Source organism: Besnoitia besnoiti, chromosome VI (genome assembly GCF_002563875.1).
Source record: "Besnoitia besnoiti strain Bb-Ger1 chromosome VI, whole genome shotgun sequence".
Classification (NCBI taxonomy): Eukaryota; Apicomplexa; class Conoidasida; order Eucoccidiorida; family Sarcocystidae; genus Besnoitia; species Besnoitia besnoiti.
The window spans coordinates 639,660-654,032 of record NC_042361.1 but is presented as its reverse complement, the minus strand read 5'-3'; the positions used below and the strand labels follow the sequence as shown (position 1 = coordinate 654,032).

Sequence of the window (14,373 nt, the reverse complement as noted above, 5' to 3'; positions counted from 1 at the left end):
CCTGAGTTTCCTGCACCATATTCGTGGGCGAGAGCAGTTTCATGGGTGCCCTCGGTCGTGAGGGCAAACGAACTCTAACAACTCCCATCCGCGACACCCATGATGAGAGCCACTCGTCAAGTGTCTTAGTCCACAATGCATGATCTATGCGGAACAGTGGGTGAAGAAGGTGACGCAGTTCAGAACCAACTACCAGCGAGGTAGGAAGGCCCCCCAACCTCGAGTAGCCAGCCATATGTGCAGTGGTGACCATACGCGACATCGTGCGCGTGACAAGAACGCAGAAGCTGTCACTCTGAGGGTCCAATTGACACCAAACACAATTAGAGTTATTGAACTGGGGAGGTGTCGCCGCCTGTCAGCAGGGGGTGAGAGGCCGTATCACAGCACTGCGCTCAATATCCCTGATGGCTTTGGATTAGCGTGTTTGGTGCACGATATTGCGCCGAACTACTCTTGAAGATGTGTCTTTGTGTGCACGGGGGACGGGTCGCGTGAGCCGTCAATGTCATGAGATTCATACACAGTTCTTGTGCATCCCAGGCCGTTCCGGAAGCCAGGTCAGTGGTTATCAATTTTAGGTGATTCATGAACATTATCATAAACAGGGGCCTACCGAGCAAGCGCTTCAGCGAAGCAGGAAAGACGCCACATCGTGCCCACAGAAACGAAAGCTGTGCTTGCGGTTCTGACGGCTGCCGTTCACGGCAGCAAAGGCAGCACCGTCGACAACAGCGGAGTCGACAGGGGGATGTAGGGAGGGCGGGGGGGTGCTAGGTGTAGGTGCAAAGTAAAAAATCAAGATAAGTTAACCCGGCATAACAGTTGTCAAGTTTCTTCCCAGCTGGAGACAACGCGGGGCCTGATGAGAGACGCCCCCGGACATGCGTCTCTAGACGTTCTTAACCCAGCTCATGTATTACATCTGACGGTGAACTAGCGTTCCTAACTGAATCTTTTTCACTAACAAGGGAGTAATGATCCGACATGGTGGTGCTGATACAATCCGAGGATTAGAACTCCCAATATTATCTGACCTGCTCTCTCCGGCGTACCTTAAGACCGCTGTATGATTTAGAGGTAGAATGTAACGTGGATTGATATCCACATGGTTTCTACAAAGGTTCTCAATCTAAATTCATCGTATAACTTTGCTTTCTTAGTTGCACTTACCTTTGTACTCCAGATAATTTACAGGTATCACTTTAGCGTTCCGATATACTTCTGAAGCATGTTGTGCATTCGCTAGTGTTCAACATCTAGTTTGAGAGGTCGCAGCAGGATTGGAATTTAGGATGCTGCACGCAGGAACTGCTTCTTTCGTCTTCTTGTGTATCTTAATCCACATGTATCGAGGTATGTATAACTCCAGCGACCTGCAGGGTTACTAAAACCATTTAAATGTAACTAAAAGGTGTGTAATACAATTAGAATGCAACCTACAAAAGGTCATATAAAGTGCAATACAAAGAACCGTTTTAATGTTACATCAGATGCATATGCACGTAAACACTGAATTTTAGGTATTAGGTATTCTGGTGATAGTGTGCTTTACCAACATCTGTTCTGGTTGTTCGGACATCCAGAGCGTGCTTCAGAAGTATATCGGAACGCTAAAGTGATACCTGTAATTATTTGATGTACAAAGGTAATTGCAACTAAGAAACCGAAGTTATAAGATGAATTTAGATTGAGAGCACACGATCCACGTTCTATTGTGCTTTTCATGACCATCATGTTAAGTGCATTAAGTATAGTAGTATCCAGCGTATATTTAAAACACGGCATCCAGTGAAAAGTTTGAACGTAATCCAGCTTTACCTTCTATGTTGTTATGTTGATCAAATAAGTTTCACCGTTGTTGATATTCCATTGACATGGTGAGCTTCCGCATGGTAATTGCACACACGAGAATACAACAATTGTTACGCAATGGCACACTGAAAACGAAGGGCACTTGCAATCGCGATTGGAATTGATACCGCATTAAGCTAACGTCACCAGCGGTCTTCGCTACCCCGAACCACCCAAAAACACTGCGAGGGGCCTCCAGTCATCGATAAGAGAAGAGCACCTCAACTTTCTCTACTGTAATCCCTTCGCCAATTCTATGCTTTCCGACACCTTCACCTTCAAATATTTTCGACGGTTCGCTCCGATGGCATGTTGCGTCTCCGTTTCCTCCACGTTTTCATCGGCAACCCCAGTTTGGCGCAGCGAGTCACAACCGATAAAAGTAGATCCCTACCTTCGTGGAACGAATTTCAGGTAGAGACTAACTGCTTCTCATGAGCACGATTCAGTCAAAGGGAGTAAGACACAGGAAGACTGGATAATGGAGGAAAAAGGGGAACGGGGCGCGCAGGGAGAGGAAATTCAGATAACGGGAGGCTTGAGAAGAGTCACACAGCGCAGGGCGAGCTATGGAATAACGGGGCATGCAAAACAGCGGAGAAGTCAGAGTCTTCATCTCCGTCTTAATTTTTTTCCAGCTTGCTGTTGCGGTTATCCGCCGCGGAATCCAGCGTTCGAGTAACCACCAGAGGCGAATGATCGCGTAATGACGGAAACGAATCGCCAGGGGATAAGGGGAGACACGCAGGGTACGGGGGAGGGTAAACTCTCGAACTCACGCGCGAAGTAGGATCTTCAACATAATAGTGATGACGAGGAACCGTGAAACGCGGCAGGGTGCCCGAATTTTGGCCTTTCCTTCTTCCACTTCACTGGTCTCTCGGACGCTAGCGAAGGAGGCGTTATGCGCATTCTGTTGGAACCCGAATCTGTGCTTCGGGTTCGGCATTCGCCTTCAGCTGCCTATGTTTTTCGTAGTTTCCCGACCTTCCGATGTGCTGCATGTCTACCTCGCCCTGACTCTTTCCACCCACTAATTTCCGATTCTCCTAGCGCGCGGCAACCGCTGACGTGGAGCAGAAGCAGAGAAGAGCACCGACGTTCGCGAAAAGTGCCTGGGGAGGAGAAGGAACTTTAGGGCGGCGACCAATGGTTAGAAAGCCGGCATGAGGGTGCTCACGCAGCGCCAGCGGGAACAAAGAAGTAGGGCAAATTGCACACTGCGAACATGTACAGACGAAGGGGCTAGCGGAGATGCCGTATGCAGGAGAGAGGACGACGTGACCAGACCCCGAGCGAAGAGAAGGCGGAACGGAAGAAAGAGGAGAGGGCATGTGATAAAAGCAGACACAGACAGAGAGTCAAATGGCGGGAACAACGTTTGATACATATGCGCGTAGCGGCAGCGAAGGGACGCCTCTCTGCCGGCAAGGACGCCATGCTTTCTGTTTGGCCTCATACGACTCATCCCCGCCGACGTCGTACGCCAAGATGATCTGTAAGTGAAAGAGGAGTGATGACGGGGAACCGTAAAACGCCACAAGGTGCACACACTTTTCCGTTTCCTCTTTTTTTTGCTTGCGAATCTTGTCCTCCCTCACTCGGCGATTTGCCGAATACAGTCTCGCCTTTTCATGTGTGGTTTCACGCCGCTTGCTGGCAACCTGCTTTTCTTTGTCTCTTTTTCGTGGGATAGAAAAAGCAGCCTTTTCAGGGGATATCATCTCTGGGCGCTTCTCAGGTGATATCGTCTCCGGGCGCCTCTGTCGCCATCCTATCGTATTCAGACGGCGCAGGAACACGACTCTCGTGCGCGGGGGACTTTGTGATTGCGTGGGTCCTCGTAACCTCAAACAGCTCCATTTCCTCCCAGCTTGTCCATCTCTTTCGGCATTTCCTTGGTTTGCCACGCAGACGAGGAACAGAACGTTCGCTACTTCATTCTGCGCTCGCGTCTGCTGTACAACATCGACGTAGCCATGAAATACAGCATGTGGGCGACTCGCCCATACAACGACGCAACTCTTGGTTCTGCGCTGCAGGTGAGGATGCGCAGATGCAGAGCGCTGACGAGGCCGGAAGGGAACACGAGAAAGGCGCGGCAGTCTGTCAACTGTCGTGTGGCTTCCCGAGCCGTGGTTGTTCTCTTCCCGGAGGTGCGCCGCAAATCGAATTTGGCGATTCACAGGCTCTTCTGCAAACAGCATTGCACTTAGCTGTTCCGCAGGCAGGTTGTGCTCATGGATTCAGTGTCCAGGACAACCTGAAGAGTAGAGATTTGCGCAGCCTTGGGCAGTGCTTCAGCAGAAAAAAAGACGAACGCGACCGCTGCAGTGTGGAGCCGCATCAGATGCAGGGAATTCTCGACAAAACTGAACAGTTTAAGGACATTGGATATTCTGACGGACTGGCACGCGGAGCCGCTGCAGTGGATGTGGGTGTGCCGTGCTTGTGTGTCGTGTTCGCGTTTGCTCTGCTCAGTCATGCAAGCATGTAGTTCTTTTCTTCAGCGTCAACAACACGCACTACTTTTGCGGCTGGGCTATCATGCGCTCCCTTCCAGGTCACTGTGCCCTAAAGAGTGACCTGTTTAAGGCAGCCGAGGATCCGTGGGGCTCCACCCAATCCCACTTCGAAGGCAAGACCTTTGATCTTGAGTGGATTAGAAAGTAAGATTGGCTCGGATGCTGGCGGGAGCGCATGAAACCGTCTTCATCTGCATACACGCGCGCCTAGCGTGCTTCGGTGTCATCCATGTGGTAGTGATGCGCCTGGATACAGCACAGAGCTTTGCCAAAGGATGGAGGCTCGACAGATCTACGACAGGGTTAAGAGAATGCTCTTCTCTATTTTCCGTGGATTTGTGTACCGTGATTCCTCATTTCTGTATTATTGTCTCCTTGCCCAGAGCGAGCCGCTGGTCGTGGCTTTTCGTTCCCGTGCATGCTAGCACCGACGCACATGTTTCCGCACCGCTGCGTGACCAGGCTGCCACCTGTCGCAACAATTAACGATCTGGTTCACTTCTTTCTGTGTGATTTGCCACCAGAGTGCCGCTGGACTTCAAGCACTGCGAGGGGTTGCTGAACCCACTGAATCAAAACCTTCCGGTGTACCGAGCTCGCGACGGCCAGGTGGGTTCGACAGTCGCTTTGCTTGTCCTTTCTTGTCGCTTCGTACCGTTAGCGAACGGAGGACTCTGTATTGAAAGCGAAACAAACTGGATCACAGAACCTCCGTTAAACTAGTAGAAATGTATAACAGATGACGTGCGAACTGCCTCTGCGGGATGCTACTGATGTGACGGTTCCGACGGAGTCGTGAGGGCCCGGACAGTCACTGTGACGAGGCACACGTGCCACGCCCCGTGCACGCTCTTCTGGGAGGCCTGTCTGTTAACTCAGCCATGTGAGTCTCACGGGGATTTGATGTCATACATGTTGCTGTCCTCTGGGTAAGTGTACGTGCTCAGGCACTGCGCGCGTGTTTGTTCACCTCTATTGAAGATTCACGTGTTTGTGTGTACATGTATATGAATGTGGCGCGTGTTTATATGCGGAGACGTCGGCCCGCGCGGAATCACAATCGTGTGATAATTGTTTTGTATTTTTCTGCTGTTGCACAGGAGGTTGCGCCTAGCGTCGGCCGCTCCATCTGTGCGCTTTTCGAGGCCCAGTGGCAAAAGTGTTTGTCCACGTCGACCTCGAGCCCCAGCCCGCCTCCGGTCCCGCATGCCCCCTCGTCGGCGCCGTATGAGCCTTCCAAGCGTGGCCGCATCGACGCACAGAACAGCAGGCCGTTATCCTCTGCTGGCTTCCCGAAACGAAGAGAGGATGAGGGACAAATGCATCCAATTCTGCGCAGCAGCCGAGCGTGTGAAGACAGTGTTGGCGACTCGTCAAGGTCTACGGGGCCTGTAGCTCCACACCCAGCAAGCGAAGGAGGTAAATGTCGAAGCAGATAACAGTATCAGGCTCCTGTCAGGCAAGGCAGGAGTATGAACATTGAGAATGAGAGAACAGGATGTCCGCGGGATGGCCGCCGCGAGTTCACCACAGGTACTCGAATAAGAGAGAGACAACATAGCGGTGTGGAGGATAGCGGGAAATGGCTGTACTGGAAAACGAGGCGTAGCAAGATCCATCCGAAGGAGAAAGCGCAGGGCAACGTAGAAACCAAGTTCAGAATCCCAGGTTGGGCTTTGAATAGCCACAGGATCGCGCGTCTCCATGGTGCTGCTTGCGGGGCGGTGGCGCTGCCTGACAGAACAACCACCCGGCTTCCAGCAGACTGTTCAATCACCTACGTCTCGCCAGCCTTCGGCTTGCCATGATGAGCTATACTATTGCGTATTTCGGCGGCGTTTGCAGCTAACAGCGTCCACATCGAACCAGACAGCGCCGCTGGGCGCCGCATAGTCAACCCTGCAATCCAGATCTATCCGGTCGACCTCACGGGCTTGGTGGGTCTCTAAACACTCGTGGAAAGAGAGCTGGTACAGAGTGATGGGAGATAGCAGAAATATCATGGGACGGAGCCCTCAGAGGAAAAGTTGAGAGCAGATGAGTGTGGCAAATAGAAGGGCCGTAGCCCTCAAGAGTGTTGGGCGGGGGGGGGGGGGGGGGGGGGGGGGGGGGGGGGGACAGGAGCAACACTAGCCTGGGCACGTGTGTGGTAGGAAAAAGGGAGGAAGGTGAAGAAGCGACGGCAGAGTAGAGGCCAGGAGGTGCAGGACTGGTGTTTAGTGTACCGAAGGAAACTTGCGGCGACCAAGAGGCGTTTGGCTGTTCAATGGCTCTGTCGAAGTACATAAGAGTCTGAACGAGGGAGACGAAGAATGCCTGCATGCCGCCAGGGCCCGAGGCATACTTTCCAGAGAGAATTGCGTGTAGAAAGAGAGAGACCTAACGATGGTAACTCGCACACATGCTACGCTTTTTTGTTTTTTTTCTTGCACAGACGTATGATGGATACATCCGTGCATATCAAGCATCCAGAGCGTACTGGAGGCGCCGGCTGGTGGCGGCACGCTGTGAGGAAGGACGAGCCGAGGGAAGTGAGGTGGTGCGCGAGAGCAAAAAGAGGTTGACGGTTGCGGGCAGCTTGCCTGGATCGAGGAGTGATGTAACACGGACAGAGATTGACGCAACATGCTGCACAGGGGAGCGAGAGCAGGCAAAAGGAGAGAGAGAGACGGCCGATAGTCCTGACCTGTACGGCCATGAGGAGCCCACGACCTCGACGAGTCAGCCAGATCAAGGCCGCGGTAGAGGTGACGCCGATATTAGAAAGGGAGGGAGATATCACACAGACGAGACCGATAAGCTATCTGAAGGGGACCAGCTTTCGGCTGAGGAAACGATTCTAGACGAAGGGTAGCTGGGGGAAGAGGAGGAGGGGAAGAAACTGCACCAAACATGATATGTAAACGACGGCTATGAAATAACCAGAAAGAGACGGCCGAAATGGGGTAACGGGTTGAACTGTGTAAGGACCATTGTGATATGGTTCTATCGCAAACCATTGGGATTACGAAGTTATGGTTTTGGGCTCGTGAGTATATCTCAATAACTAGCTGAGTAAGGACTCCTTAACTTAAACTGAGGAGTCAAGTAGGTACAAACCGTACAAGGATTAATTATGTCCATCTTTGCATCTAAGTTGAGACTATCGGGAACTATCTCCACGAAGGGATTGGAAGAGTGAAGCTACCATCCGGTGGGCAGGAAGCAGGCTGACCCTACCACAGGACTGAATGCGAGCGTGGTCCACTCTCCCCGGGACGCTGTTGGCATCAACCGAGCTTCTCTGAGCCGCACGCGAACTCAACGCTGGACGGAACACGAGACAGAAGTACTCAGTCTGCTGGAAAGCTTGCGATGCGGAACGGCTGCTACGTGAACAACTCCTCAGGGTGCCGTGACTTTAATCTGTTTGTTGCATTCCACCACATCGACCGACGCCACGCGGCTGGCTTGGTAATAAGAAGGGGGTGAACTATGTCGAACATGTCGCCTTAATGGCTTTACTGCGCATTACTGAACGACAGCACTGGGTACTCTCGAGCCACATACTTGGATACAGGGATGATGCAGGAAATGATCTAGACATGTTCGATGATAGAGCCTACTGCAATGAGGAACATGCGTTCTGTTGTCAGTTGTTTCGTTGGCTTTGCACGGCCGAATTCGTAAGAACCCTCACATGAAGCCTGGGGACCGAAAGCATTTGCATGCACTTCCGGTCTTCAGATGGATGGTCCCACGACAACCTTCTCTACAACGTATGTAAAAGCCACTTCGTAGACCCCAGCGTGTCAGCATGTGGGGAGTTGCCAGGCGCGAACGAGGCGCCTGCTCCAGAGGCTCAGACTGACTACAGACAAGCATCATCACGCACCTCACGGTGCTTAAGAGTGTGGGAACACCCTATTGAGTTTGAAGCAGTATAGCCGCCCTGTATGCAACTGACAAGGCACATCAGACAAGGATGAGGGAATTTTGTTGACGTGCGGAAAACAGCTGCCCTCTCTGCTACCGCCAGAAACAACAGCAGCGCATTATTTGAAATGACGGGTGCGGGCGGCACAGCGACCCTGTGCGTTGATCCGGGGATGCAACGCTGTCGAATGGATTTCCCCGCGCCACAGTTCATGAGGGGGTGCCAAGCCAGCATGAAGCTCTTCTGAGAACTTGCGCCTGGGAGGCATCGGAAACTGGCAGATGCCGGAGCTGGAGAATGAATTAGCCGAGCAAGTGGCTTGTCTTCATACGTGTGAGGCTGGGGTGCGGGCTTATACGCGTTGCATTTTCCTGCGGAGGATCGACTGTACTCTCCTGTTCATTTCGTATGGGTGCGACCTGCCGACACTGCAATTCCCCATCATTCCTAGATCAGTAAACGAGATATGACGTGATACCGCGGCTGTGCCTACACTCATTGGGAGCTAGTATTTCCCCATCCAATACCAGGTTTGTTCTGGTGTCTCTCTTGCCTTGGATATTACGCCGTCGCCCAGGCTGATAGAGACACGTTCCGAGGGAAGACAAAACGATGTCAAGCAATACAGGTGGATACACAAGTACCAGCTGAGGCAAATGATGTGGGGACAGCTACCAAACCTCCTGCACGTTTGCTCCCTCGTTCTCCGTTGTTCAGCCTCTGACTCCTTTACGTGAATTGTCCTAAGCCGCGTTGTTTGTTGGCTCCATTCGTCTGGTCTCCCCCGTTGGTGTTGATGCGTGCCTGGACGATAAAATGCGTTGTGATGTCTCGACATATCGTTGCGCTGCACTCTGCGTTCTAGGCGCTTCGCCACCCAACCACGCCCCTCGCCCCGGCCCTCCGCTTCCTAGTGTTACCAGTAGCGCCCTACCCCATTTGGTACTGTCGCCTCTCGGCGTCTCGCTGTATTACCGCCGGCACCATTGGTTTCTGTAATGTCCGTGGTCGCGCGCTTGTCAGCCACCTTCATGAGTAATTGTGGCTACGCGGAGGGCATCCCTGCCGGGAGAGAGGATTGTGAAGAGACAGGAGGATAGAACCACAGGACACAGTAAAAAATACGAAGGATCATGATGTATCCAGAAGCGGAGTTCAGCGCTATTCGGGAACAATTTAGTTCAAAAAAAAACTACACACATGCACGTGGAATGGCGTGTCGTATTGGTGCTGCAAGGCGTAGGTGATGACAGAAACACGAGAGGCGAATATCTGCATCGGCCGATGATACTGCGAACCTATTTTGGTACGACAAGGGACAAGGAGATGTGAATCCTAATCCAGGAGTGCTGGCTGATTCATCAAGGTAGCGTAGACACTGTGTCAGCTGTCATTGATCGCGTGAGGGCAAGCCCGTCTCAAGACATCGACTACCTCACAACGGTAGAGGTCTCTTCCTCAAGTTTTCTATCCATGGTCTACACCTGTTTAGCAGATTAGACAACGCACTGGAGAACGGCGGTGTTTCCAGCCTCTGTTGGAGGGCCAGAATGATACTGACGAGGAAATGATACCTAGACACGACCAGTCGCGCGGCACAGTTGAAAAGGGTATAGAAGAAGGAACTGTCTGGTTGCGCGTGCATAACACAGTCATGGAGTTGCAACAAACCATGATGCAGCGATCAACGAAGAAATCGAAACAAAAAACCATGAGCGCGCGTCACTTCGTGCCACTTAGCGGAGAACCGGAGGCAAATGCGAAGAGAAGTCTGCTGTCGGCAAACTCACTTCACGCCATCACCGTGGTCAAGAAGGGGGGGGGACGCTGTCGAAGTCGCTTCATCAGCAAATAATATCCCACCGGCTCCATTGACAATAAATGCGTTGCACGACGCCACCAGCTCAAACTCACTGCAGGCCGCTGCTCTTTCTCTAAGCACATACGCCACACTGCTCCCACATTAATCCTGCCATGGAGGCGGAGCAGGGGCGCACCTTCCAGGGGTTCCTGACGATGACACGAGGTGCCAACCGACAGCGCGTCACACCGAAGATAAACCAGGAAGTAGAAGTGCGGATTTTTCAGGTGACACTGCCAGTTAGTAGTCACGTGCTACAGGCTCGTGGCCGACTGGTACGTTTCAAGATAGCAACCGTCTTGTCAGTTACTATAATGCGAGCGCCGAGAGTATCTCACCACCTACTTGATTGATATAGAAAGGTGTGTCATCGTGCCTTTGACAAGGCTCTCACTGACGAAACATGCTCGGTCACTCCTACTGTCATGAATAATGGAGACCTCAGCAGTATGTGCGGTTTATAATACTCGTGAGCATGCTCCTCGATTCTCTGCACCCCAGGCTTCTGGCCTTGAACCGTACCGTCCTGAAGAACTAATTGTATCATCGATATGTAGCCTAGTTGGGAAACTAGGCTACTACCCTCCCAACTCACTGCATTGGAGCGCGAGAGTATAGTTATTTGGTGGAGCATCTAGAGCCTGTTTGGAGGCCCCCCTCCGTGGCTGGAAGGCGGCGTCGGAAGCTGCGCCACGGTACGTTAACGCTTCTGACACCAAATCAATCGTCGTGTCTGTCCTGACTGAGCCTGATACCTTGGCGACGCCGTGGCTTGGTTGGTCCTGTGAGCCGCGACCTGCACATGGAACGGCATGTGTTACGAACGCGCCCCCGCCGAACTTCGCGGCGACGAAAGCTCTCCGCACTTTCAGCCGCAGCATAGAACAAATATGGAGTTTAATGACGGCACGAAAAGCCATTCTCTTGCCCACAGGCCTACCACCCGGGCGGCGGGGGGGTTTGCTTTATATGCCTGTCGTTCTCTTAGAGTCGACCACTTTTCAGTGTGTAGCGATCGGCCATGAAAATAATCGAACAGGCACACAGTGCAGATGTAGTTCGATTCTGAGATGAAGCACGTCTCCGTTCGTCAGCGTTCTGCAGGTCTTTGCTTTAAATGCATTCAACGGCACTGTTCTCACCGTGGGAGAGGTTGATGAATCCTCCGTCTGCCACTTTTTTTATCGGTCGAAAAGTGGTGCGTGCGACGCGATGGTTGCCACGCCACCCAAAGATAGTGAAGTGTGCCGCCTGGCGTATACAGTGGTCAATGCGCGCGCCTGACTTTGAGATGGAACTTGTGTTTGAAGCATAAAACGGAGAGCCCGAAGATAGCGCCAGCGCCCCCCACCTTCACACAAGCTGTGTGTACCAATGTAGATGTTTCGGTACTGGTTCAGAGTCGGCTGCAAATCGTGGCCCGCAGGAACGGTAGCTACCGCTATGTTTTCAGCCATGTTCTATGCGGCGACCGCTTGACCGCTTGATTTAGAATTCATTGGAGTCTCGTCCCATATGGCTTACTTCCAGATTTGTCGCCAGTGGGGATCTCTTCTACACCCGCACAAACGTATTTAGAAAGAACAACTGGTGGCTGAACAGCTGGTGCCTGCTGGATGGCCTCGGGATGCTTAGATTATTGAGATGAGTGTCATGGTGCTTGCGTGACGAGGCAGGAGATGTGCTGACGAAGTGGCGTCCTGTGGATCTTGCTGAGCAATACACACACAGCCCGCTAACCCAGAAGTTGTCAGGAGAGTCATGTTTGACATTACAATCAACTCTCGGCTCTCGAAGAGGGGAGTGGGCTTTGGCGGCTGCCGGACGTTCAGCGCTCAAGCTGCTACGGAGCAGCGATGTTTCAGCACAGGCGTCGCCGGAAAAAGTGTAACAGATTGGGGCGCAAAAAGGCAAGTTCCAAACCCAAGCTCATGCCGGCGGGCCGTCTCTCCGGTAACGCAAACACTCTCCAGTTATGGAAGGGTGAGTCGGTGGCAGACCCGTGAGAACCTACACTCAGTGGCACCGCACCAGCTGGGGCAACTGTATGTTACGAAAGTCAAGCTGTCGCAAGCGAGTGAGCTCGCCCTGCCTCCGGGGGGGAAGCTCCGTGCTGCCGTGCTAATCCTCTATGTATACGCCTGAATCCTGAAGACCCCTGGAATCGGTGATTTTGTCCAGAGCAGGGGCCATTGTGATTTTTCAGCGGAAAAGGTACATGCGTCGTTCCGTTGAAGCGTCTGCAGATGTCGCGCCTTTCCAGAAATCACACACGGAGCTCGCTGCCCTCCGCCTGGTTATGCTGTTCTCAAATGACCCTGCTCCAGTTTTGGCCAGCCGCTATAAGTGTAGGGTTCAGCGGGTTGCCGTAGTTCCCCGTTCCATGTCCCGGCTGTCATGGTATCGGCGTCCGGGAAGTGCGTCAGCTGCATGTTCAGTTGTTACCATGCACCATCCCAGCCAAGAGCCACACGCACGCTGGCGTGAGGCAGGTGCATGCATCACGCACGCAGGTATTTACTAAAGTACTCCTGAAAGTGTGATCAGGAAGATGCATCTCGGAGCATGTCATCGGTCACTGACCACAAATTTCTGACGTAGTGAAATGGCAAAAAGTTGCAAGCCTTGTGGAACCGGCTCGTCACCATCACGTGGGTCGCGTGTAGAGATTTCCAGCCTTCAGAACTTGTCTTCCAATGCTACGTTCACTGTGGGTGCGAGTAGGGCCCAAGTTCTCCGGCAGCTCAGTCCGTGGCGAGCACACACAACAGGGTAGCATAAACACAGACACAAACTGGTCAGACGAAAAAGCCCGCGTTGAATGGCACAGCCGCTAGCGCGAGTTGGTTTGAGGGGCGCCGGCATGATAGAGGCAACTTTTACTCTAACACATGAGGCTTCTTTACGACTTGGCGCTTGATACGTCTGAATCTCACGCGGTGGCGGAGCACATACCCTGCTTTAGAGGACCATGTGAGATAATGCACCAACAGAGGTCCAGGTTTGAACTAAAGAAGCAAAGAGCTGGCTCATGCCTGCATACCCGGTTTGTGAGTGTGTGCAGGCGCGTGGCCGTTGTCATGTCGTAAATTTTCAGGATTACAACAGTTTTGGTTTCGTTTTACTGCCATAGCGTGCTTGCGCTTGTTCTGGCCCTCTGGTGACCAATGTGCCAACTCGCAAAGAGGCTGCTCCTGGTTGACAAGGGGACATGGCACGGCAGGGAGGCAGCGCCGCGCTCATGTCGTAGCGACAAGCATCCACTAAATAATAGAGATAATTATGGAAGGAGATGAAGAAAACAACCTAGGGTAATCTGTGGGGGAGGAAAGGCATAAATAAGGACGCCGAAGTTTTCTTCGTCCACACGCGTACCTCCGGGGCGGGTCTCCGTAAGGCGGCTACCGATGAAGGGTGGAGATACAACGAAGATGTATTTTTCTGCCCCTTCGGCGGGCAAGCAACGAAGCCCTGCAAACGACTGGTTATTCATCACCGTGAAATGTGTCTGCAAGAGTAACAGAGCGACGTGGATGCAGAAGGAGCCGGCAGGTGGCCAAGCGAGAAGACCCCGACGCCACCGCGCGTATTTGGTAAATTCAACATGTTGGTGTTTGCAATGCAGCTTGGAGGCTGTCCCTTTTTTGGGGAGTTCTTGGGTACGCACCTATCACTGTGATCTGAAAAGAACCGCATGTGAAGCGAGAAGCAAGAAATTGCAAGGGTATACGCCGGGCGACGAGACCCTGATAACCCGACCGAGGGAACAGAGGGGAGAGGCGACTGTAAAGGAAGACAAAACTGGGGGGTGTTTTTTGGATGGAGGAAATGGTTGTCGAGTGGTATCTGACGCGTGGTTACGGAGGAGGCATCCTGGTAGCACCGTGTCGTTTACTCGCCCGTCGATGATAGTCTGCTTGTTGGCGTCGCTCGCGCCACACTATCGTTTGAGACTTTCCGTCGCAATGCAAAAGATGGAGGTAGTACGCCACATGCTGCGATCGCTTTGCGAATTCTCGTTGACATCTCTTCGGCTCACTGCATGACTCAAACAGATATCTTTCCCGAGCTTGCGACGGGGAAACTCTAAAGGAGGTACGCGACTCTCAGCAACTAAGGCGAGTGCTCTATACTTTACGGCTCGACAGATTATCGAGCATACTGTTGGGGAGTTCCCACTTCTGTCTGTTCTGCTTCAACAAGAGGGTAAAAAAAAC

General features: G+C 52.4%; 1 protein-coding gene across 1 annotated transcript; it reads left to right on the top strand.

The window, feature by feature from the left end:
• Positions 1-3,219: 3,219 nt before the first annotated feature.
• On the top strand, positions 3,220-7,233 carry BESB_065180 (YT521-B family protein; the record flags this gene model as incomplete). Its single annotated transcript, XM_029364912.1, has 7 exons — positions 3,220-3,352; positions 3,769-3,896; positions 4,336-4,523; positions 4,904-4,988; positions 5,480-5,798; positions 6,225-6,316; positions 6,814-7,233. The coding sequence occupies 7 exons, from the start codon at positions 3,220-3,222 to the stop codon at positions 7,231-7,233; spliced, it is 1,365 nt and encodes a 454-aa protein (XP_029218495.1).
• Positions 7,234-14,373: the final 7,140 nt, after the last annotated feature.